Consider the following 25,851-nt stretch of genomic DNA (forward strand, 5'->3'; position numbering starts at 1 on the left):
GAAAGTAGACTAAGAATTTAACTTTTATCCCCAGCAGAGGTCCCTCCTCCTCCTCAAACTCTTTAAATAACTAAGAGTATTGACAGTTATAAAAGACCAGCATGGCCAATATGGTAAAAGCTCGTCTCTACTGAAAATACAAAAATTAGCTGGGCATGGTGGTGGGCACCTGTAATGATAGCTACTTGGGAGGCTGAGGCAGGAGAATTGCTTGAACCCAGGAGGTGGAGGCTGCAGTAAGCTGAGATCGCGCCATTGCACTCCAGCCTGGGCAGCAAGATCAAAACTCCGTCTCAAAAAAAAAAAAAAAAGCAAGCAAACAAACAAAAAGACCATTTGGGCAGGTCGACAGAAAGATTCTATGCAGATCAAGTTCATTGTAGAATTTATTGTACTTAAGTATAAAATGAAGCTAACTGTAGTATGTACCTCCTAGAGTTGTTGTGAATGAGAATCAGCATTGGATGCCAGGCATTATTGTTGCTGATAGTGTAGTGCTGAACAAGGTAGTTGGTTTCCACCTTTCTTCCATCAGAAGTAAATATATTTAAAGTGCCATAGAAGAGATAGGCAGGACGATGGGCTAGAAAGTAGCCAGGACAGGCTAGTTCATTAGATAAGATGGCCTGGGACTCCAACTTTTCTGAGGTGATGACTGAGCCTAGGCATGAAAGATGAAAATGAGCAAGCCATGTGAAGGTCTGGGAGAAAGAGCAATTTGGGAAGAGTAAAGAGGAACTGTAAAGATCAGACTAGTATGTATATATGTATGTATTTTTGAGAAAGGGTCTTGCTCTGTCACCCAGGCTAGAGTGCACTGGCACGATCACAGCTCACTGCAGCCTTGACTGCCCGGGCTCCAGTGATCCTCCCACGTCAGCTTTCTGAGTAGCTGGGACCACAGGCTAACACCACCATGCCCAGCTAATTTTTGTATTTTTGTTACAGACTGGGTTTCACCATGTTACCCAGGTTGGTCTCGAACTCCTGAGCTCAAGCATTCCACCCATCTCAGCCTCCCAAAGTGCTGGGATTACAGGTGTGAGCCACTGTGTCTGGCCCAAACAAATAGTTTTAAGGAGCAGAAAGAAACCTGTTGTGTCTAGGGTGTGGTGGGGTGGTATGAAAATAAAATTGAGTTTTTTCATTTTTTGGTTTTTTTTGAGATGGAGTTTCGCTCTTGTTGCCCAAGCTGGAGTGCAATGGCGGATCTCGGCTCACTGCAACCTCCGCCTCCTGGGTTCAAGCGATTCTCCTGCCTCAGCCTCCCGAGTAGCTGGGATTACAGGTGTTAGCCACCACGCCTGGCTGATTTTTGTATTTTTAGTAGAGACAGGATTTCACCATGTTTGTCAGGTTGGTCTTGAACTCCTGACCTCAGGTGATCTGCTTGCCTTGGCCTCCCAAAGTCCTGGGATTACAGGCATGAGCCACTGCACCTGGTGGAAATTTGAGTATTTTAAGCCACAGTCTTAGAAAAAGAGGAGTGTTTTTAAAATGTCACTCTTGGCCAGGCATGGTGGCTCATGCCTGTAATCTCAGCAAAATTTGGGAGGCCAAGGTAGGTAGATCGCTTGAGTTCAGGAGTTTGGGGCAGCATGGCAAAATCCCATCTCTACAAAAAAAAAAAAAAAATTTAGCCAGGTAGGGTGGCACGCACCTGTGGTCCCAGTTACTCAGGAGGCTGAGGTGGGAAGACCACCTGAGGCTGGGGAGGTTGAGGCTGCAGTGAACCATGATTGCACCACTGCCCCAGCCTGGATGACAGAGTGACACCCTGTCTCAGAAAAACACAGCTGGGTGCGGTGGCTCACACCTGTAATCCCAGCACTTTGGGAGGCCAAGGAGGGTGGATCACCTGAGGTTAGGAGTTCAAGACCAGTCTGGCCCACATGGTGAAACCCCATCTCTGCTAAAAATACAAAAATTAGTCAGGCGTGGTGGCACATGCCTGTAATCCCAGCTACTCGGGAGGCTGAGGTGGGAGAATCACTTGAACCCGGGAGGTAGAGGTTGCAGTGAGTTGAGATCATGCCACTACACTCCAGCGTGGATGACGGAGTGAGACTCTATCTCAAAAATAAATAAAAATGGAAAAAAAAAATAGAATTAAGCAAGGCAGTAGATATGTATGTCAAGATGCAGTCCAGGAAGTTGTCGTCATCTATTGTTTCCTAACTCAAAAAAAAAAAAAGAGATTCTCTGTTTCTTACTCTGGTCTGGAGAAAAGTTACATCAGCAGTGATCTTCTAGACTAAGCTGCTCCATCTAGGTCACACTTTTGCTTGCTACATGATTAAGGATAAAAAGGATTTTCCTTTAGTTTTGGCTAGCTGAAAGGATTAAAGTAAACCAGAGATAGTCAATCTGTTAATGGTAGACTATATTACAAATTGTGATGATGATGTTAATAAGACCTTGATGAAGTTTCAGATGATTTAGCAATTGATATATTCTTAGGGGTTTTTTTTTATTATTATGGGCATTTTTTTAAATACAAGGAAAGTATAAGGTATAAAGTAAAAACTGTGCATAATCCAGATATTTCACCACATTTTTAGTAGTTGAAATCATACTGTACAAGTCTCCTGCTTTTTTTCATGCAACATTAGAGCATGAGTGTTTTTCCTTGTTATTAAAAGTTCTTAATGAATACATAATAAAAGTATAAGGACCTGCGGTAACTTAATCATTGTTCTATTAGGAAACATTTGAGTTGTTTCTGTTTTTTCCTGCGATGAATAATACTATAAGGAATAATTTTTGTGTTCTGTATTATGTATTTTAAATTCATACTTAATAACTTCTTTAAAAGGTTATATAACCTCTTGGTAACCTCTTTTAACAGCTATTTAGCTTTCATATAGCACTGCCTTAGAAATTTTGGAAAATAATTACTGAAATAGTCTCTTAACTAAGGAGACTGAAATCTAGAAGACAGGCTGCAAGCTTGACTTTGTCTCTGAGGTTAGGCGGAAATAAACTCACATTGCAAGAAATCTTTTTGTTTATTTTTAGTTGTTGTTGCGGAAGCAACATATAGAGTAGACTGAGTTGTCAGTTTGTGTGAGAGAAAAGGAGCGTCTTTTTGTTGTTATTCGTTGCCTAAAAATGATGGTCAGATTTTCTCTGGAAGCCAGAGTAAGTGGTAGGTGACAAACTAGATTGGAGAGAGAAGACAAGTAGTGATCACTGGCAGTGGCCATTAGGTCATTAGCTACAAAGGCTATGAGAGTAAAATAAACACAGAAGTGTGGCTGTTCTGAATAGACTGATGATAGGATACCAGTAGCTCTGCAGTCTTGAAGACATAGCCCTTATATACACAGTTCTTGTCCAGGCCAGTAGAATAGTAAGTGCCAGAGTAAAGACTTCCATATGTAGGTTGTTTAGAAGTTACCTTGAAAAAAGAGTATTAATGGTGGGTAATATTTTTCACTGTCTCTCTGCTTACTAGAATTAATGAATTCAGTAATTCTTTTTTTGTTGTTTTTTTTTTGTTTTGTTTTGAGATGGAGTCTTATACTGTCGCCCGGGCTGGAATGGAATGGCACGATCTTGGCTCACTGCAACCTCCGCCTCCCGGGTTCAAGCAATTCTCCTGCCTCAGCCTTCTGCATAGCTGGGATTATAGGCGCCCACCACCACATCTGGCTAATATTTGTATTTTTAGTAGAGACGGGGTTTCACTATGTTGGCCAGGCTGATCTGAAACTCCTGACCTTGTGATCCACCCACCTTGGCCTCCTAAAGTGCTGGGATTACAGGCGTGAGCTACTGCACCCTGCGGAATTTAGTAATTCTTTAACCAGTGGTTGTGTTTCTATTGCTATGTGTTAGGTATTATATTTGTTTTATTGAGTTAAGTGTGCTCCAGTACAGTTGTTATAATATACAGTGTTAAAGGTGGTAAATGTATGTGCCATTTTCTGTCTCGTATTAATGCCAAATGTGTACTTTTAAAGTTGCTGATACCTGAATTTCTACTGGTGTTAAAAATTAAGGACTTTTCAAAACAGCCAGCAAGAAAGCTTTCAAAGATTATGGGGATAGTGTCAAAAGCACTTGGGAGTCAATTTTAAGAGACCTCTACTGGCCCAAAATAGAACAGTTTGAGCATTAGTCGGGATGATGACTAAACTAGATTGAAAAATGCCAAGTAATGTTTAAATTTATGAAGTTTTCATGATATACACACAAATTAAAAATGTGTCACTATTACAGGACCTTAGGTAATTAACGTATTATTTTGAGAACTGGTAAACAAAGGGAAAGAAGCATTTAGTCTGACTTTCCTATATGAACTACTTTTCTGAATAACCAATAAATGATGGATATTTTCTCTTCGTAGAAGTATTCTGAGTAGTAAATGAAGGAGTAATAAAATTAGTATTGTTTTGTAACCACCTAATGAATAAATGATTCTAGGCATTGAAGAACAGTAGACATTATCATCCCAAATAAATCAACCAATTACTGTGTGGTTCCTGATAAAAAAAAACTCATCACCACTTAACAAAGTACTGTTGACCTAATAAAAAGAGCCTAAAGTTAGATAAAGCCTTTACAGCCATTGATTTATAGAACATATAGAAGAATGTGCTAAACAATACCATGGGAATTCAGTCAGCAAATTCAGCCTGGGAAATCACCAGGACAAAAATTCAGGACAAACAACCTGGCTTTTTCAACATAAAAATTGCAGTTAAACAGAACAAAACAAAACAAAAAAAAGCAGACATTCTGTAGCTTAAAAGAGACTTAAAAGACATCTCAATTAGTCCCAATATGTAAACTTTGTCTGAATCTATTCACGTAGAAACTGGAAAAAAATTATAACATTTGTAACAACTGGAAATTTGAAATTGAGAATATTTGATGATACTAAGGATTTTTAAAAATTTTCTGCTAATGGTGTTATGGTTGTGTTAAAGTTTTTGTTTCTTGTAAATACATACTGAAATATTTATGGATGAAATTATGTCTGAGATTTGCTTCAAATTAATATTGGTGCAGGTAGCGATGAGATGAAATTGACCATGAGTTGATCATTGTTGAAAGTAGGCAATGAGTACGTGACAGTTTATTGTGCTGATTTTTCTACCTTTGCATATGTTTGAGATTTTCTGTACTGTTTTAAAAACAAAGGAGAATGTTGAAAAAAATCTAGCATCAAGTCATGGAAATGGGTCATCTTCCAAGGAAGGACTTTTAAACTGTGGAGTAATCCCTCTTTAAACATCTTAGCACAAATTCTATGAAAGTATTTCATCAGTGTGTGAAAAAAAAAAGTAGCGTATTGTCTTTGTCAGGTAATAATTACGGAAGATATTTTGAATAGGGCTGAAGAGTCGGAACACCAGTGGCCAGGATGAAGAAGATGCTTTTCTGGAGTGTGTTTCCTATGAAAATCTGCTTTAGCCCATATTTACTAATTATTTTTGCTAGTAGGCAGCATATTTTAATGTGTAGGAATCTTCTGTTATGTTTGCTTTACTGACCCTTTAAAAAATAGACACAAATGACCAAAAACATTCTAGGCCTTCAACAGTTTCCCAAATAAGTAAAAGAATCAGTTGACATCAGAAACTTTTTCAAGGAAGTAAGTTCTAGGCCTGAAACTTGAGTGAATACTTATATTCCCTTATGCCCCTTGTGCTCTTCATATTATCTTCAACATTAATAATTTATGTTCCTGATGAATTCTCTGCACCATTAAGAAATGACTTTTCTCTCAGAATGCATATATCTGCACACACAATACATGAATTAACATTTTTGGAAGATCATTATTAAGCAGTTAAAAAAGTTTCAACTCTTAAACGCTCAACCCTCCATCCTTGGAAAAACTTGACTATCTGTAATGATGTAATTTGATTTCACCTAAAACTTTACAAAATATATGAATATTATCTAGATAGGGTTTTTGGGTTCTTTCAAAAAGAGGAATTCTCAGTACTCATAGTAAAAAATAAAAGAGAAGGAGGGTCACAGGAAAATAGAGACAAATTTGGTTTTCTTGTACTTGGGTAAATTGTGGAATATATTTTCCTTCTGTATTTGAGCCCTTCAAAGCTCACAGTAAACCCAGAGGAAGCAGCTGAAGTGCTTTGTAATTAGTCTTCTATTCTTCACTCAATTAAAATTCCCCATATACTGAGGCATCTCACCAAATGTTGATCTAATTATCTGATTAAAAAATCGGTGACAGTATGAATGAATGATTAATATAATTCACTTATTGATTGTGAAATGAAAGAGGAATGAATCTTTAGCTAGTGGAAGAAGGATACAGGATAATTTTGTGTAGGAAGTCTTCCTGACCTTCCCTCCCAGAGTCCTTTATTCTGAAAAGTAATTATGCCAAAATTTTTTTAGCTTGCAACCGGCATGCAAAATAAAGGGTTTCTATTATGTACTACATACCTTTCAAAATAACTGACTAGCATAAATATTTTATTTGATTTTTTAATATTTTTAAAAATTTCCAAATAAGTTTACAGGTTAGAGAAAATTAGAATGTTGTCACTAATTTTTCTTTACAAAATGTATTTCCTGTGTACCTAGAAGCAGTGAAACACCTCCTCTGGAGAGGGTGACTTGGCAATTAATTGTGCAGCTGGGAGTTGGTTTGAAATCAAAGTATATATGTTTTTTCTTTTAGAGTGGCAGAATTTAGTGAAATTTGGAAGCTTTTCAAACATGGTTCCCTGTACTCATCCATATATTGGTACACTGAGTCAAGTAAAGTTTTACTCCACAAATGTTCAGAAAGAAGGACAGGGATCACAAACTCTCAGAGTGGAAAAAGTACCGTCATTTGAAACAGGTATGTATAAATTTTTTTAATGTATTTTTTTCTGTATACTGGAATAGTTTGTGTGAAATTATTTGTTCCCTGAATGTTTGATAGAACTTACTTATAATACTGTCTGGACTGATGTTTTCTTTGTGGGAACTATTAAACCACTTGTTTAATTTCTTTATTTTTTCTGTTTCTTTTTGACTCAGTTTTCTATGAAAAACTATCTACTTATCTACTTAAACTAAATTTTTAATTTATTGGTATAAGGTGTATAATGATATTCCCTGTTTACTCTCAATAGCATATGTAGTTGTGTCCTTTTTTCATTCCTAATATTTGTTTTATTTTCTTGACTAGTCTTCCCAGAGGTTTTTTTATTATTTTTCCAAGTAATTTTTTTTACTTTGAACCATTATATGTTTGTATCCTATTTCATCAATTTTTGCTTTTTAATTATAGCCTCCTTGCTGTCTTTTTTTGTGTGTTTGTTCTGTCATTATTTTTTCTCTGTTTTATTGTTTTATAACTTCAACTTTTTTTTTTTTTTTTTTTTTTTTTTTTTTTTGAGACGGAGTCTGTCTCTGTCTGCCCAGGCTGGAGTGCAGTGGCCGGATCTCAGCTCACTGCAAGCTCCGCTTCCCGGGTTTACGCCATTCTCCTGCCTCAGCCTCCCGGGTAGCTGGGACTATAGGCGCTCGCCACCTCGCCCGGCTAGTTTTTTGTATTTTTTTAGTAGAGATGGGGTTTCACCGTGTTAGCCAGGATGGTCTCGATCTCCTGACCTCGTGATCCGCCCGTCTCGGCCTCCCAAAGTGCTGGGATTACAGGCTTGAGCCACCGCGCCCGGCCAACTTCAACTTTTATTTAGATATAGGAGGGTACATGTGAGGGCTTGTTACATGGGTATTTTGTCTGATAATGAGGTGTGGGGTACACTTGATCTCATCACCCAGATAGTGAGCATAGTACCAAATAGTTTTTCAGCCATTGCTGCCCTCTCTGTCTCTCCCTCATCTAGTAGTCCCCAGTACCTATTTTTGCTGTCTTTATGTTCATGCGTACCTGGTGTTTAGTTCCTAGTTATAAGTGAGAATATGTAGTACTTGGTTTTTTGTTTTCTGTGTCAATTTGCTTAGGATAATGGCCTCTAGCTACATGCATGTTGCTGCAAGGGACATAATTCATTCCTTTTTGTGGCTGCATGGTATTCCATGGTGTATATGTACCATATATTCTTTATCCAGTACACCATTGATGGACAACTAGGTTGATTCCAAGTCTTTGCAATTGTGAATATTGCTGCAGTGAACACCGAGTGCATGTGTCTTTTTGGTAGAATAATTTATTTCTTTTTGATATACACTCTCTAATGGGATTGCTGGAGTTCTTTGAGAAATCTCCAATCTGCTTTCCACAGTGGCTGAACTAACTTACATTCCCACGAGCAGTGTATTAAGTATTGACTTTTCTCTGCAGCCTCACTAGCATCTCTTGTTTTTTGGTTCTGTCATTCTGTTATTAATTGTCAGTTAGATACTTAGTTTATTAATATTAACCCTTCCTTCCTTTCTGAAGTAGACATTTAAGCCATAACACATTCCACAGTTTTGATATATAATATTTTTATTATTTATAATTCTAAATGTATTCTTATTTCTGTTGTGATTCTTCTATGACTTTTTAGTTGTTAAAGTATCATTTTAAATTTACAGATAGATGGAATTTTTGTTTATCTTTTTGTATTAAATGTTTTTCACAAACTGTGGTCTGTATTGATTCAGTCTTGAAATTTGTTGAGTGTAACATTTTGGTTTAGCAGTTAGTCAGTTTTTCTAAATGATTTTCCTGTCTTGAAAATAATGTGTATTTTTAATTGCTGGTGTGGTGTTTATACACATCAATTCTTATTTTTAGTGTTCAATACAAATCTTTGTCCTGTTTTAAAAATTCATTATTACCAAGGGAGATGTTGGAGTATCAGAGTCTGATGGTAGATTTGATGGTCTTTTTTTTATGGTTCTGTAAATTTTTACTTTTTATAATTTGAGGCTGTCATTAGATGCATACGTATTTAGAATTATTACATAACACTGATGAATTATACCCTCTATCATTGTGCAGCTACTCTTTTTCTTTAGTGACCTCTCCACTACATTTCTTTTGGTTACTATTTTCCCATCCTTTGATTTTAACTTTTTGTCTTAATACAATCATCTATGTCTTTTAAATGGAAGTTTAGGCAGTTTACATTTACTGTAATCACTGATATAGTTAAACTTATTTCTACCATTTTGTCATGTTTCTTTGTCCTGTTTTCTTAAATTCCTTTTTTGCCTCTTTTTTTTCCCCTCATTCCATCATCCCCTCTCCAATATTCTCTTTCTTTCATTTGAAAGTTTCAGACTCTGTGTCTGTACTTCAAAGACTAAAGTTAATTGATAAATTTACTTTCCTTCTGAAAAACACAAAAGCTTTAGAGTGCTTTAATTCTGATCGCCTCCTCCAACTTATGTACTACTTGTTGGCTAATATTTTCTGTCTATTCTGCTCTTTCTCTGCTATGAAATATACATTGTTGTTTGCTTAGATTTATTCAGAGTCTTTGTTAGCCACCTTTTCTTATATCTAATCTTTCTGTCTGATGTGCATCCTATAGAAGTTCGTTTAGGTGAGGATCTTTTGTGGGAAAGGCACATTTAAGATGTTACTCAATTGTCTTTTGGCTTCCACTAATTGTTGAGAAGTCAGATATTATGCCTTTGTTTGTATATCTTTTCTATTTGATAGCATTTTAAAATTTGATTAACTTTAATTTGAAAGTCTTTTTCTTTGGTATAAATGGCAGTTTTATTATGAAGTAACTAGCTGTGTATCTCTTTGTATTTATTCTACTTGAGATTTGTTGGGGTTCCTAGATCTGGAGATGGATATTTTTCTACAATTCTGGAATTCTACAGTTCTCTTATTATCCCTTCAGATATTACATCTTCCCATTTCTGTATTTTCTTCTGGAACTTCAGTTAGAAATATGTTACATCATCTTATGTTTTTCATGTCTCTAAACCTCTCTATCATATTTTCTATTTCTTTACCTTTCTGGCCTGCATTCTGTATTATTTCCTCAGGTCTACCAGAATCACTAATTTCCTCTTTAGTTGACTCAAATATGCTGGTTGATTATGTATGTTGGGTTTTTAACTTAAATGATTATATATATATATATATATGTACGTGTGTGTATATATGTGTGTGTGTATATAGAGATGTGTGTGTGTATATATGTGTGTGTGTGTATATATATATCTATATATATAGAGATATATATATATTTTTGAGACCAAGTCTCATTCTGTTGCCCGGGCTGGAGTACAGTGGTGTGATCATGGTTCGCTGCAGCCTCGACCTCATGGGCTCGACCTACCTCAGCCCCCCAAGTAGCTGAGAAAACAGGTGTGTGCTGCCATGCCCAGCTAATTTATTTTTGTATTTTGTAGAGACAAGGTCTCTCTGTGTTGCCCAGGCTGGTCTTGAACTCCTGGGCTCAAGCAATCCTCCTGCCTCAGCCTTCCAAAGTGCTGGCATTACAGGGCTGAGCCACCATACCGGCCATATTTTTCATTTTTAGAAATTGGTTTTTACCTTGCTTGGTTGGTCTTTAATTCTTGGTTGTATTTTCAGACTTACCTTTTATTAGATACATTAAACATAACTATTTTATATTTTTAACAGAAAATTCTGCTGTATGAAATCTTTTTGTTTCTCACTATATGATCCTTTTCTTACCTTTTTTGCTCTTATTCATGATGTCATAACTGTATTTTATAACTGTGAGTTGTTCATTTTCCATGATGTTTTTGCATCTTGAAAGTATTTGATGTTTATCTGGACTGAAAATGACTTTCTGCCTGGAGGGATTTGTTTTGGCTTTTGTATGCTACTCTCCAGTAGCATTATTGGGACCACATTAAATTCAGTTCTCTGCTTTAGATTTACATTGTGAATTCAGATGTATACTTGTGTTAGGGTTCACTTGTCTGTAGGATTTTCAGAGGAGTAGTTTTTTCTTCCCCACTATTTAACACCAAAATACAGACAGGCCAGTTTCCTTGCTGTTCTCTTCTATGTGTATTATTTATTTCTAGTTCATAGTGATTCCATGGCTGTGGCTTTTTACTTCAGTGTCCCCTGTTAGACTCCTTATCTTGGGCAGAACCTAGTCTTATTCTCTGGTCTTCCATGCCGCTTGTAGGTCTGGAGGTAGAAATAAGCTCGAAGAATCCAAGCTTCAATAGAAATCAAGGGAGAGCTGGCTTTGATGTGTTCATTTATTCTGTAGAGGTTCTACTTTCACTTCATTTTTGCCCTTTTCATATAATTTTTTGCTAGACTAACAATGCATTTAAAAAGATTTTGCTTGAGGTACAATAAAAGGAAGCATTAAAGGAAGTCCTTTATTCATTAATTTACTCAAGAAGTATTTATTGAGTACTTTTTATATGACAGAAAATGAGAATGACTCAGAGCTGATACTAAAGCAGAAAATTAAGCAAACAAATATTGTATTGTAACATTTAGCCCTGTATTCATATGTTCTGCATCTGTGGATTCAGCCAAACAAGGATCAAAGGATTTGGGGGGAAAATGGATGGCTGCATCTGTACTGAACATATACAGACATTTTTTCTTGTCATTGTTTCCTAAACAATACAGTATAACGATGGTTTACTTAGCATTTGCATTGAATTAGGTATTATAAGTTATCTAGAAATGACTTAAAGTAAATGGGAGGATGTTCATAGGTTATATGCAAATACTGCACCATTTTATAAGGTGGACTTGAGCATCCATGGATTTTGGTATCTATAGGGAAGTCCTGGAACCAATCCCCAACAAATACTGAGGGATAACCAGACTGTGATAGGGGAAATTCATTGTGCTGCAGGGGCACATGGGAGAGGCACTTAACCGAGTTTTGAGTGGTTAGGAAAGCTTTCCATAAGGAAATGATACCTACTTCGAGACATGAAAGAAAAGTAGGTATTGGCCAGGTGTGGTGGCTCACACCTGAAATCCTAGCACTTTGGGAGGCCAAGGTGGGTTCGAGACCAGCCTGAGCAAGATGGTGAATCTCTTGTCTCTACAAAAGATACAAAAATTATCTGGGCATAGTGGTGTACAGCTGTAGTCCCAGCTACTCAGGAGGTTGAGGTGGGAGGGTCACTTGAGCCTGAGAAGTCAAGGTTGCAGTGAGCCATGATAGTGCCTCTGCACTCTAGCCTGGGCAACAGAGTGAGACCCTGTCTCAAAAAAAAAAAAAAACAAAAAAAAACCACACACACACACACACAAAAGTAGGTATTGGTGTGGTGAATGGTGGAAAAAGGAGGTAAAATTCCTGGAATAGTGAGTAGAGGATTTGGTGGTGTTGGTAGCATTGAAAGTACAAGAGAAGGTAATCCATCTTCCATATTCCTTTTAATTTTTTTTCTACCACTCTCTTGCTTACTCATTGTGTTTCAGCCAAAGCAGTCTCCCTTTTTCTCAGCCATGTTCTGAGAAAATGGCAAGAGTTAAGCAGTGGTCAGATCGGACTCTTGTTCGGGAGTTTGGACTTTGTTTTGTAGGTAGTGGGAATAACAGAGTATTATTAATACAAGCAGGGGACCAAGACCAGCTCGGTTGGAGAGACCCTAACTCAGCAGCGCTAGAGGAATTAAAGACCCACACGCAGAAATATAAAGGTGTGAAGTGGGAAATCAGGGGTTTCACAGCCTTCAGAGCTAACAGCCCCGAACAGAGATTTACCCACGTGTTTATTAACAGCAAGCCAGTCATTAGCATTGTTTCTATAGATATTCGATTAACTAAAAGTATCCCTTATGGGAAATGAAGGGATGGACTGAATTAAAGGAATACGCTGGGCTAGTTAACTGCAGAAGGAGCATATCCTTAAGGCACAGATCACTCATGCTCTTGTTTGTGGCTTAAGAATGCCTTTAAGTGGTTTTCTGCCCTGGGCGGGCCAGGTGTTCCTTGTCCTCATTCCACTAAACCCACAACCTTCCAGCGTGGGCGTTATGGCCATCATGAACATGTCACAGTGCTACAGAGATTTTGTTTATGGCCATTTTTGGGGCCAGTTTATGGGCAGATTTTGGGGGGCCTGTTCCCAACAGGGGAGGTACTTGATCAGGTTCAAGGTTTTAAAAAGATAACTAGTTGCAAAATGGCAAACAGATTGCAAAGGAGGGAGATTGAAAGTAGTAGTACAAATGGAGTTCTGGACTAGGGTAATGATAATGCTTTTTTTTAAAGGAGTAGATGACCTTAAGAGACCTAGGAGCTGAATAATTAGGACTTAGTAATTGAGTCTGGGGGATGAAGAAGAGGGTCAAGCCAAGGGCAGTGCTTGGTTACTGTTTGGCCAATTGTCTAGATGATTTCAATAATTTCTAAAATTAGGAAATTAGGAGTACCAGAGTTGGAGGATATTTTAATGAGATGATGATGATGGCTTGGTTTGGACATCCGAATTATAGATACCTATGGAAGATCTTAACGGATGATGCAGTGACCAGTAGGCAGTTGGTTATCCAGTGAATGTACTAGTCACTGCATCATCTGTTAAGATGTCACACATCAGATCGGGCGTGGTGGCTCATGCCTGTAATCTCAGCACTTTGGGAGGCCGAGGTGGGCCAATCACGAGGTCATGAGATCAAGACCATCCTGGCTAACCTGGTGAAACCCCATCTCTACTAAAAATACAAAAAATTAGCCGGGCATAGTGGCAGTCACCTGTAGTCCTAGCTACTTAGGAGGCTGAGGCAGGAAAATTGCTTGAAACCAGTAGGGAGGGGTTGCAGCGAGCTGAGATCGCGCCACTGCACTCTAACCTGGGCGACAGAGCAAGACTCCATCTCAAAAAAAAAGAAAAAAAAAAAAGAACGTCACGCGTCTTAACACAACTACTATCCTACTTCGAGCCATGATTATCTCTTGTCTGATTTACTGTGGTGGTATTCTCCCTGGGATCTCTGTTTCCATTCTTGTCCTTCTGTAGTTCATTTTTCACGTAACAAATGTGGTCTTTTTAAAAACAGATCATGTCACTTTTTTAATTAAAACTCTCCATTGGCTTCTAGTTACCCATAGAACAAAGCCAAGACTGCTAGAATAAAATTAAAATTTATTAATCTGACTCTCAGAGTTCTCTCTAGCTGATCTGGCTTCCATATTCCTCTTTATTTTCTTCTACTACTCTCTTGCTTGTTCATTATGTTTCAGCCAAAGCACTCTCCTTTTGGTTCTGAGAAAATGGCAAGCTTGTTGTTGTAGGGCCTTTGCTCTAGTTGCTTTCTCTTTCCAAGGTGCCCTTCTTCACATGGCTTAACCTCTTCCGGTCATTCATATCTCAGTTTAAATGTCACCTCTGCATAGAGACATTTTAAAGTCAGTCAACCTAAAGTAGCTACCCAGTAAGTCTTTAATACTACCCTTATTTAATTTTCAGCATAGATAGCACTTACTCCTGACTGATGTTTTCAATCTTTTATTTCCTCATCACCTACATGTTTGCAAGCTCCATGACAACATGAACCTCAGTGCCTTGCTGATAGTAGGGACATAATAAATATTTATAAGTGAGTGAATGCTTAGAGTTCTAACCTGGAGCTAAAGATTTAGGAGTTTTTACGTATACATACATGGTAACTGAAACCATTGGTCTGTTTGAGACAGTGCGGGGAGTGTTTAGAGTAAGAAGAGATCTTCTAGTATAAAATCCCCCACATGGGTGAGGGACAGGTAGAAGAGGAGCATGCAAAGAAGACTTGAGAAGGAGTGGCTGGAGAAAAACCAGACTATCTAGTGTCAGGAGAAGACAGTGTTTGAAGAGTAATAAACATTTCAAGACCATTTTTCCTTTAGTTAGATGTCTTTCACAGGGGAAGATTTTACAGATTCCTTGAGAAACCTGTATATATTTTAATGGTTCCTTGTTTTCATTATTTTTCCTAAGCCTCATCCTCCCTTTGGGTTTACCTGTGCAATTTCTTCTCTTTCTTTTGTGGTGATGGAGAACTGCTGGGGTAAATATTGATTGAGAGTTTGATTTTATGCAATGAAAGAATGCAGAGTGTAATGAGTCCCTAAGTTCCAGAAATAAGCATGTTTATTAGAACATAGTTAAGGGAAAAGAAATAGGGATGAAATAATATAATTAAGGGTAAAATATGTTATAATGCTCGGCAGAGGTGAACATAGACAAAGGGGAAAATATTTAATATGGTTCCACCATTCAGAATCTTTCAAATTGAGATCCATGATTAAGTTTCTTTTTTCTCTGCTGACTGGAATAAAAATGTTAGTTTATTTTCTTATATTAGAAATGTATTGTTTATTGACAGTTTTATTTTGGGCTCAATTTTTCAGTACTTGCTTAGGCCACATTAGACCTTGTTAGCCATCAGATAGAGAGCAAGTAATTGCTTGATTGAAAGGTAATTTGTATATTTAAGGATTTGAGATTGAGTTTTGAATAATTCAAATCACATGATGAAGTCAGGAACAGCTCATTAAGAAGCAGAGACTTGCTAAGGAATCCTTAAGTTTTTAAGGAGCATTCAGATGTGTTAAATTTTGGTAAAATTAGTTTTAATTTTGCTAATGACAGCAGATGTGTGGCAAACAGCCAGCGTTGGGTTTGAGCTTAAAACAAATGTCTAGAGATATTCATGGATAGAATGTTTGGTTACTGATTGAAATCATAAAGATTCTACTCCAGTGATGCAGTGTGAGTTTATTAAGTTGGTGCTATGTAAAATAAGTATTCATACATGTGTTTAAGCCATTTACTAGCATTCTTGTTTGTGCTGTATAACACTATATATTTAGTAACATCTAGACAGTTTGTAGTGAGAAGAATATCCAGAAATACACAGCTTAGAGCAACTCATTTTATGTGATTTAGTTGAATAAATTTGAGCATCGTAGAAACTACCGTTGTTTCTGAAATTTTTGACAGTAGCTATCAGTTGTTTGGACATTAGGTAAGTTTTGAAAATGTATTATTCTACCTTTTTCCCTTCACTCTTCTCTGCCCTGCTCTCTATTTCCCAAAGCTAAATTGTGAGAAATGGATATATAGATTCTGCAGATAAAGATAGTTTAGAATTTACTTGCTGTGTAGCCAGACAAAAATAAAATAATAATAATTTAACTTTTCAAGGTCAAATGTAGTTAGTAAATAGAAGTGTTTTTAAGCTTATCTTCAGTTTACCAGTATGACATCATAACCTACTTAGGATTTGACAAATACTTAAAGCCTTTTTAGATTTTCTGTACATGCTTTAGGTATCAAAACATACTGTATTTTGGTCAAGTGCAGTGGCTCACACCTGCAGTCTAGCACTTTGGGAGGCCAAGGTGAAGGATTCCTTGAGGTCAGGAGTTTGAGACCAGCCTGGGTAACATGGGGAGACACTGTCTCTACAAAAAATAATTATCCAGGTGTGGTGGCATGTGCTTGTAGTCCCAGCTACTCGGGAGATTGAGACGGGAGGATCACTTGAGCCCAACAGGTTGAGGCTGCAGTGAGCCCTGATTGTGCCACCACACTCCAGCCTAGGTGACACAGCAAGATCCTGTCTCAAAAAAAAGGATAAAATAAGCACACACACAGTATTTAGTCATTTTCCAAGTGGTTTTCACTGCAAAACAATTGCCAAGAAATATACTAAAAATTATGTGTAAAATATTTTGCTTTTATTTCAAATAGGGCTTTGCTTTTGTTAGTGCTTAATATATTGGCATTTAATTGCTTCACATAAGCTTTGAAAGAGGTAACTCAGTGGATAGGCAGAACTTCTGATCACAGTGGTATTGTGAATACATGCGTTGAGGCACCTGTTCTACTAACCACTCATTTGAATAATAAAGCATAAAAAGAGAAAATTGAAGACATAGTTGGACTAAAAAATGACATGTTATATCAAAGAAATGGAACAGAAGCTTCTGGACTCTGGGTCTGTAACCTGGAAGTGGCAGCTAGGAGTCTGGCTTGTTTGGAGTAATATGCTGCATGTGCTACATGAATAGCAAGGTACTGGAGTCAGACTCACTATTTGAACTTATCCACCCACCCCCATAGAAGAAGGCTGAAAATAGCTAATTCCAGTTGCTACCCGAGGCTGTGTCTTACAGGAGTCTGTAGGTCTAGGGAGGCAAGGAGAAGACCAATGTACTAGTCCATTCTCATGCTGCTGTGAAGGAATACCTGAGCCTGGGTGATTTATGAAGAAAAGAGGTTTAATTGACTCACAGTTCCACATGACTGGGGAGGCCTCAGGAAATTTAAAATCATGGCAGAAGCACCTCTTCACAGGGTGGCAGGAAAGAGAATGAGTGCAAATGGGAAATGCAAGACACTTAGAAAACCATCAGATCTCAAGAGATTCACTCACTATCATGAGAACAGCATGGGGGAAACTGCCACATGATCGGATTACCTCCTCCTGGTCCTGCCCTTGACAAGTGGGGATTATGGGGATTATAATTCAAGGTGAGATTTGGATGGGGACACAGAGCCAAACCATATGAACCAGGAACTGAAACCTGCTGTTTCCTGGCTTAGAGACTGGCTTGAGGGGAAGGAATTTCAAACTGGCAATATGAGATCAAACTGGCAATACAAGTTCTGCATAGAGGTATTAGACTGAACTCTGAGCACAAGAATGTGAAGAGGAGAATGAAGGATATACCCTATTCAGGGTAAGATGGTGAACTCTGGAATTTCAAAGTACATGAAGAATCCTAATGCTACGAAAGCCAACAGAATCAACAAATGTGAATTAATTCCAGATGAAGCTAAAATAACAGCTTCAATTGCTTTAAAATAAGTTTAATGTTCTCAAAAGGTTAAATGAAGGACTCATATTCATTAAAAATGACAGGGAGTTTTGAAACACAAACTTGCAGAAATAAAACCAGAGCAAATAATTAGGAAAAGGAGACAATTAAAAATCTTAGAAATGAAAGCGTAGCCACTAAAGTAAAAATGTAGTAAACTAAATAGTCATCGTCAGCAGGAGAGTTAGCCAATTGAAATTCAGTCTGAAGGCACATAGGAAGGCAGAAAGATTTTCCAAAAATTGAAAGCATTTAAGAGCATGCAGCTCTAGCCTACATTTAATAGGTAGAGAAATGGCGAGGAATCAATATATAAAGATATAATGGATGAGAATGTTTCAGAATTTGAGAAAAACAGGAATTCTCAGATCAAAAATATGTTTTGAGTACCAAGCAGGATAAATAAAAAGAAATCCACCCCAGACACTGTGTAGAGAAACCATAGATTTAAAAACCAAACACGAAACAACCCAACTTAAAAGCTGACAAAGAGAAAAATCAGAATACTATCAGCCTAATTGTTGTTCTACTGAGGTAGACTTTTTACCTGCAAAAATATGCAGAAAGCAAAGATGGGGGAGTGATTTGGAGTTATATCCAGGAAAGAGTAAGAGGAAAAAATAAATGCTACTCTAGAATTTTATAGTGATCTAAATAATCCTTATAAAGTGAGGGTAAAAATAGGAATGTTATCATACATATGAAGATGAATGCCATTTTTAAAAAAACTTATTTTCTAAAATTTTGGGAGGTACATAGTAGGTGTATATATGGAGTACATGAGATGTTTTGATACAGGCATGCAATGTGAAATAAACGCATGATGGAGAATGGGGTATCCATCCCCTCAAGCATTTATCCTTTGATTTATAAACCAATTACATTCTGTAAGTTATTTTAAAATATGCAATTAAGTTATTGCTGACTATAGTCACCCTAATGTGCTCTCAAATAGTAGGTCTTATTCTATTTTTTTATCTGTTAACCATTTTCATCTCCCAAAGATTAGAGTCATTTTACTAATCAACCCCTCCACATTAAAAAACAAACAAAAACTCTTAAAAGCATGTACTCCTGCAAGATGCAGAAGAAACCCTGAGTTACAGAAGGGATGAGATATCCAATAGACAATGATGAACAAGAAATGGATAAAATGTCCTGGTAAAACTATTGATAATAAAACAGTAAACTTTCTTTTAATATTAAATGCTAAAACTCTAATCAACCAGGCTCAGTGGCTGAGGACTGGTACTATAACCAGGCTCAGTGACTCAGGCCTGTACTTCCAGCACTTTGAGAAGCTGAGGTGGGAGGATCACTTGAGCCCAGGAGTTTGAGAACAGGCTGGGCAACATAGTGAGACCTCATCTCTACAAAAAATTTAAAAATTAGCTTGGTGTGATAGTGTTCACCTCTTGTCCCAGCTACTAGAGAAGCTAAGGTGGGATCACTTGAGCCCAGGAGTTGGAGATGGCAGTGAGCTATGATCTCGCCACTGCACTACAGCCTGAGTGACATAGCAAGATCCTGACGCTTAAAAAAATAATAATAATAGTATGATGGAAGACATTTAGATCACTATGAAATTCTAGAGAAACATTTATTTTTCCTCTTACTCTTTCCTATGTATTATTCCAAATCACCCCCTACCCACCTTTGCTTTCTGGGCAACAAGAAAAAACTGTGGAGGAATTATATTACTTGACTTCAAATTGTACTACAGGGCTTTAATAATCTAAACAGCATAGGTTTAGGTTACTAAACCTAAATCCTTTGTGCTGTTTTACTGGCATAGAGACAAACACATAAACCAATGGAATGGAACAGAATATGGAGCCCATAAGTGAATCCATAGATACACAGTGAACTCATTTTCGACAGATGTGCCAAAAACATACATTGGGGAAAGGACTGTCTATTCAACAAGTGGTGCTGGGGAAAATTGGATATCCATATGCAGAAGCATGAAACTAGACCCCTTCTCCCGCCATACACAAAAATCAAATAAAAATGGATTAAGACTGAAATCTAAGACCTTGAATGATGAAACTACTTAAAGAAAACATTGGGGAAACTCTCCAGGACTTTGGGCTGGGCAAAGATTTCTTGAGTTAGATCCCAGAAGCATAGGCAACCAGAGCAAAAATGGACAAATGGGGTCCATTTTTAAAGGCCTCTGCACAGCAAAGGAAACAGTCAACAAAATGAAGAGACAACCCACAAAATGGGAGAAAATATTTGTAAACTATCAATCTCACCAGAATATATAAGGAGCCTAAATAACTCTAGGGGGAAAAAATCTAATAATCTAATTAAAATGTGGGTAAAAGATCTCAAGAGACGTTTTCAAAAGAAAATATGCAAGTGGCAAAAAGGTATATGAAAAAGTGCTCAACATCATTGATCATCAGAGAAGTGCAAATCAAAACAATAATGAGATATCATCTCACTCCGCTTCAAAGGGCTTTTATCCAAAAGACAGGCAATAACAAATGCTGGTGAGGAAGTGGAGAAAAGGGAACCCTTGTACATTGTTGATGGGAATGTAAATTAGTACAGCTACTATGAAGAACAATTTGGAGGACCCTCAAAAAACCAAAAATAGAACTATCAGCAATTCCACTACTAGGTATATTCCTAAAAGAAAGGAAATCATACAAAAAAATTAGCTGGATGTGGTGGCACACGCCGGTAGTCCCACCTACTCAGGAGGCTGAGGCAGGAGAATCGCTTGAACCCAGGAGGTGGAGGTTGCGGTGAGCTGAGATCGTGCCACTGCACTCCAGTCTGGCGACAGAGTGAGACTCCCTCTCAAAAAAAAAATAAATAAATAAATATGGAAATCGGCATATCAGAAGAACTATCTGCATTCCCATGTTTATTGCAGCACTGTTCACAATAGTCAAGATTTGGAAGCAAACTAAGTGTCCATCAGCAAAAGAATGGATAAGGAAAATGTAGTCTATGTATACAATGGAGTATTATTTAGGCATGAAAAAGAATGAAATCCTGTCATTTGCAGCAATACGGATGGAACTGGAGGTTGTTACCTTAAGTGAAATAAGGCAGGCACAGAAAGGAAAAGGGCATGTTCTCACTTATTTGTGGAGCTAAAATTAAAACAAGTAAATTCATGGAGAGAGAGAGTAGAATGATGGTAACTAGGGACTGGGAAGAATAGTGGGAGGTGGAGATTGAGGATGGTTAATGGGTACAAAACTGCAGTTAGATAGAATGAATAAGATCTAGTATTTCATAGCACAACAGGGTGACTGCAGTCAGCAATAATTTATTGTATATTTAAAAAGAACTAAAAGAGTATAATTGGGTTGTTTGTAACACAAAGGATAAATATTTGAGATGATCGATGCCCCATTTACCCTGATGTGATTATTACACTTTGTATGCCTGTTTCAAAATACCTCACGTACCCCATAAATGTATGAATCTACTGTGTACCCATAAAAATTAAAAATAAAAAAATTAAAATATAAAAGCAAATGTAACCAAAAACCCAAAAAATTAATAATAAAAAGGTTTTTTTTAAAGAAAAATAATGTTAAACAATAGAAATATAGTCTTGGAAATTCTAAATAGCAATTGGGAGGACAATATAGAAAACTTTTTCAATCTAAGAGATGGCAGGAAAAGCGAAATAAAAATAAAAGCAAAGGAAACAAGATGGTAAACTGAAAAATGGCAGAAGTACAAATGTACCACAGTTAAGTAGTCAGACTTAGTGGTGTTCCGTATCATTTAAATGAACTCATAATCTAAATATGTGGAATTAGTTAATTTCTGTTTCATTCCATGTTTTCAGAGACTTATATTCTGGGTCCCCTACTATCTCATCTGCTCAAGGACTTTGCTTTTGGGATTATCCCGTTAGCCTACTTTATATTTTCTTCATGGTTATTGCGTCATTCCCATCTCTATGTAAAATGCAGTCAACCTTTCCTTGAATCATTCTCTTTTTCAGGTCCTGCTGAAAGTCCAAATACTGCTTCCATTTAATCTCCTATTTTCTCCCCAACTACTGTGTCCGTTCCCATTCTTGTCCAGAAACTGCTGTTTTCAGGAGGTTCCAGTGATCTCCGTGTTGGTAATCCATTATCTACTCCTTTTTTACCCCTTAGAAAAATGCACAAATACCTACACATAACATTAAATATTGTTCTAAACACAGGCAATACAGGAAAGTGGTTAAGAGTATAGAGTAATCAAAATAACTGTACCTCCATGTTTAAAATACTAGCTGTGTGACTTTGGGAGAATTTACAAAACCTTTCCATGCCCCAGTTTCCTCATAATAAGGAAAACTGGCTCTGTGACTTTGGGGAAAGTTATAATAATCTCTGTGTCTCAGTTTCCTCATAAGATGAAGATAATAGTATTTTCACTCAGAGCAATTTTTGGACAATTAAATGAAATAATTTGTAAAGTGCATAGGACAGTACATGGCACATGTTAAATACTTAGTAATTGTAGCCATTCTTCATAAACTCTGAAATATTATTGAATGAGGATATAAATATAATGGAAAATGTTTTAAGGGTGAGATTTTTACAATGTATTTGATACATACAAAAGGATATTATAATGCATATATAAGTTTAAAAATGTAAAATCAAACCTTGGAATTTACTACTCAAGCTAAGAACTTCACTGTCTTGATCACATCCTCACATCTCCATTTGTCCTATGTATCCATGTGAAAAAAAAGGAAATAGCTTTGTACATTTGTATATAGCCCTGATTGTTTACTTTTGCTTGTTTGTGAACTTCATTGTGATAGCTTATTGTATGTGTTCTTTTGTGATTTACTTCTTTCATTAAATTTAGTTGCTAAGATTTATCCTGTTGATTGATGTGTGTGTCTGGTTCATTAATTTTCTTGGAGATAATTATAGCACATACTGTTCAGGGATGTTGTATAAGTTAAATGAGTTGATACATGCTTAGAGTAGTACTTAGCACACAGTAAAAGCTCAGAGAAAGATGGCCATTATTATGTTTGTTGTTATTCATTGCTGTATGAAATGTTGTGTGAATATAACATGTTTTATCTATCTATCTATCTATCTATCTATCTATCTATCTATCTATCTATTCTCTTGCTAATGGGCGGTACTCTGAACACTCACGTACCTCTGTCCTTGTGCCCTCGTGCAAGAGTTCCTTGAAGCCAAATATATTGACCTAGAAGAATTGCTGGGTCATAATTTATGCTTGTGTTTAACTGTAGTAGATAATGCCTACTTGTTTACCAAGGTATTGTGCCCGTTTATATTTCCACCAGCAGTGTATGCGTTTTCATTGTGCCATACCCTTGCCAATATTAGGTATTGTCATATTTTCCTTTTTCTTGATCTGATGGTTATAAAATAGCATCTTGTGATTTCATTTGGACTCTATTAATGATGAGGCAGACATTTTTTCAAATGTTTATTGGTTATTTGTATATCCTTTTCTCTGCAAGATTGTCCTTCCTATTTTTTTCTAATGGATTGTCATTTTCTTGATCTAGAGGACTTATTTAAATATTCTTGATTACTTTTGTTGATTCTATTTGTTGGAAATATCTTCTCTCAGTTTGAGGCCTTTCTTTTTTCTCTGTTTTTTATGGGATTATTTGATAAACAGTTTTTCTGAGTTTTAACTTGGCAGAAATTTATCCAGTTTTTCTTGTGTTGTTTATATCTTGTTTAAGAAATCTTTCTGTACCATAAAAGTTTTCTATATTGTCTACTATGGGGCATGTAAATACCTTAACATTTAAATAATTAATTAATCTACCTGTAATTGTTTTTTCTTTATGGTGGGAGGTAGATTGAAATTTTTCTTATTTAATGTGTTTTTTTGTAGGTGTAGGGTTGTGGAGTTGTCCCAGTCCCACTTGATAATCCTTCTTTATTCATCGAATGATATCTCTGTACAGTTTTAAATGGAAGAACTGCGCATTCTTTTGTTCCTTAATTTAAAAATGCATTTAAACGTTCACCATTAAAGACAATGTTTGTTGTAGGTTTGTTTTACCCTTTAAAGAAATTCCTTTTTGTCCTAATTTTCTAAAAGCGTTTGAGATTTGCATGGATGTTGAATTGTATTAAATGCTTTTTCTTTAGCTTCTGAAATGATTGTACAGTTTCTCTTCTTTAATCTGTTAATGAGATAAATAGCTTTTGTAATGTTTAACTACTCTTACATTAAGATGAATCCAACATGGTCTATGATACATTGTCGTTTTGATGCATTGTTATATTACGTTGGCTAATATTAATTAAGTTTATAGATTTGTGTGAAAGCAGTTGTTCAGTGTAAACTTGTTTTAATAAACTTTACAGCAGAAGATATAGGCGCAGAACTCAAAGCTCCACTTAAGCAAGAACCTCTCCAAGTAAGAGGTAAATATATTTTATCCTATTTTTTATTATAAAAATGTTTTGAATTAAATATATAACATTGGTTTATGTAGAGCTCTTTATAGTTATATTATTCTAAGAGTATAGTTTATTTTTGCTTTTATTTAAATAGATTGACCATAAGGATTTATTCTCTTACATATTAAAGTAATTTTCCATTAAATTTATTTTGCATTTTTGTCACAAATTTTTTCAAAAGCCCAAAGAAAGGAATAATGGCAAATAAGAATCATCAATTGCATTATCATTTTTAGAAGAGTAATGCAGTTAAAGAACAAGAGGCCCACACCTTTCAGCTACTGCTTATTCAAATCCAGGTAGAGTTTGGCCGTTCTTGTCTGACTTTCTTTTCTGGGAGAAATTGAAGGAATTCCCGTTTGTAGCTCTTTTCTGTATAACAGGCTATGGTTCTCATCTCCAAAGCAGCTGTTTCATGGAGGCAGCAACTCTATCATTAATAGCACTGTGGCTTTGGCATCAGACAAAACTGGACTAAATTTGTGGCTCCAGTTCTTACCAACTGGCTGACCTTGGGCAATTTACTTGACTTCTCTGAGGCTTAGTTTTCTCCCCTATAACGTGGTGCTTGAAAATGAGACTTTTTTTCTAGGGTAACTTTGATTAACACATGGTAGACAGTCAATTAACTAATGTTGTTATAGCAGCCATGATTATCATTATCATCCTCATCTTCATCATTAATAACCTGGGCCAGGATTTTTTAGCTATTTGGAAGACATTTAAAATAAAAAACTTTTTTTAAATGTAAAAGGCAGTTTAGAGACCTGAAACTCATGCAAAAAAAAAAAAATCTGTATTTTCTTTATGTATTTTTTTCAGATAAGGTTTTGATTTTTTAATTGAACTTTATTTTTGAAATATTCTTATTACACAGTGTTTGTGCATTTAATGTAAGTATGTATTATTTTAGGAGTCTTTTTACCCACTGTAGTGATAGGTAATCTTAGGCTGAATTTGCTCTTTCAACTTGGAAGTAGAACAGAAAATTGTGAAATAATAAATGTGAGAATAGAACATGAAGTGAATAGGTGACAATTTGAAATAGAACACATGAGTTTGTTATTTCGCTCTTGCACTTAAGGTATTTGCTTATTTATCTCTATCATATGACCAAAAGTCTCACCTTATAATGATTTATTAACATAGACCAATGTTCTGTAATTTTTAACTCACAGACTATAATTGATGCCAAACTGGTATTGGTGTTGGTGTCACTGGCCTTTTTATGAGCAGTTTGATACTTGACAATAGAAAACAATTTATTAGAAGGCAATATTTAACCTATAATCTGTAATGAATTTTTTTGTAATTTTTAACTGATGAAATTATTCCATCCTTTTCTTTAGTTGTATTACATTATGTGAAATGATCTAGTGGCTTTAAACTTTTATGACTGCAACCCACGTAAGAAACACTAATTAGCAACTAGTATACATATAAATTAGTATATGTAAATGAAACAAAGGTTTTCACAAAAAAATACTTATATGTAATAGTCTTTAATTACTTTATAGTTCTGCTTTGTATGAAATGCTAATTTCACCTCACAATTTGAAAAGCACTCAACTACTCTGTAATTTTTTTTTTTTTTTTTTTTTTGGACAGAGTCTGACTTTGTATGATCTGGCTCACTGCCACCTCTGCCTTCCAGGTTCAAGTGATTCTCATGCCTCAGCCTCCTGAGAAGCTGGGATT

At 36.3% G+C, this 25,851-nt stretch overlaps 1 protein-coding gene across 3 annotated transcripts in view; it reads left to right on the top strand.

Annotated features, from left to right (window-relative positions):
* Positions 1-25,851, top strand: part of SLC30A9 (solute carrier family 30 member 9) — a 104,956-nt gene that overhangs the window by 4,583 nt on the left and 74,522 nt on the right. For 2 of the 3 annotated variants that reach the window (XM_025385143.1, XM_025385141.1), the window contains exons 2-3: positions 6,665-6,829; positions 24,058-24,117. In XM_025385143.1, coding sequence (XP_025240928.1) covers positions 6,665-6,829; positions 24,058-24,117 — 225 coding nt within the window. The remainder of the gene's footprint in view (positions 1-6,664; positions 6,830-24,057; positions 24,118-25,851) is intronic. The other variant, XM_025385142.1, reaches the window with a different exon arrangement.

This window comes from Theropithecus gelada, chromosome 5, assembly GCF_003255815.1.
Source record: "Theropithecus gelada isolate Dixy chromosome 5, Tgel_1.0, whole genome shotgun sequence".
In the NCBI taxonomy this organism is placed as follows: domain Eukaryota; kingdom Metazoa; phylum Chordata; class Mammalia; order Primates; family Cercopithecidae; genus Theropithecus; species Theropithecus gelada.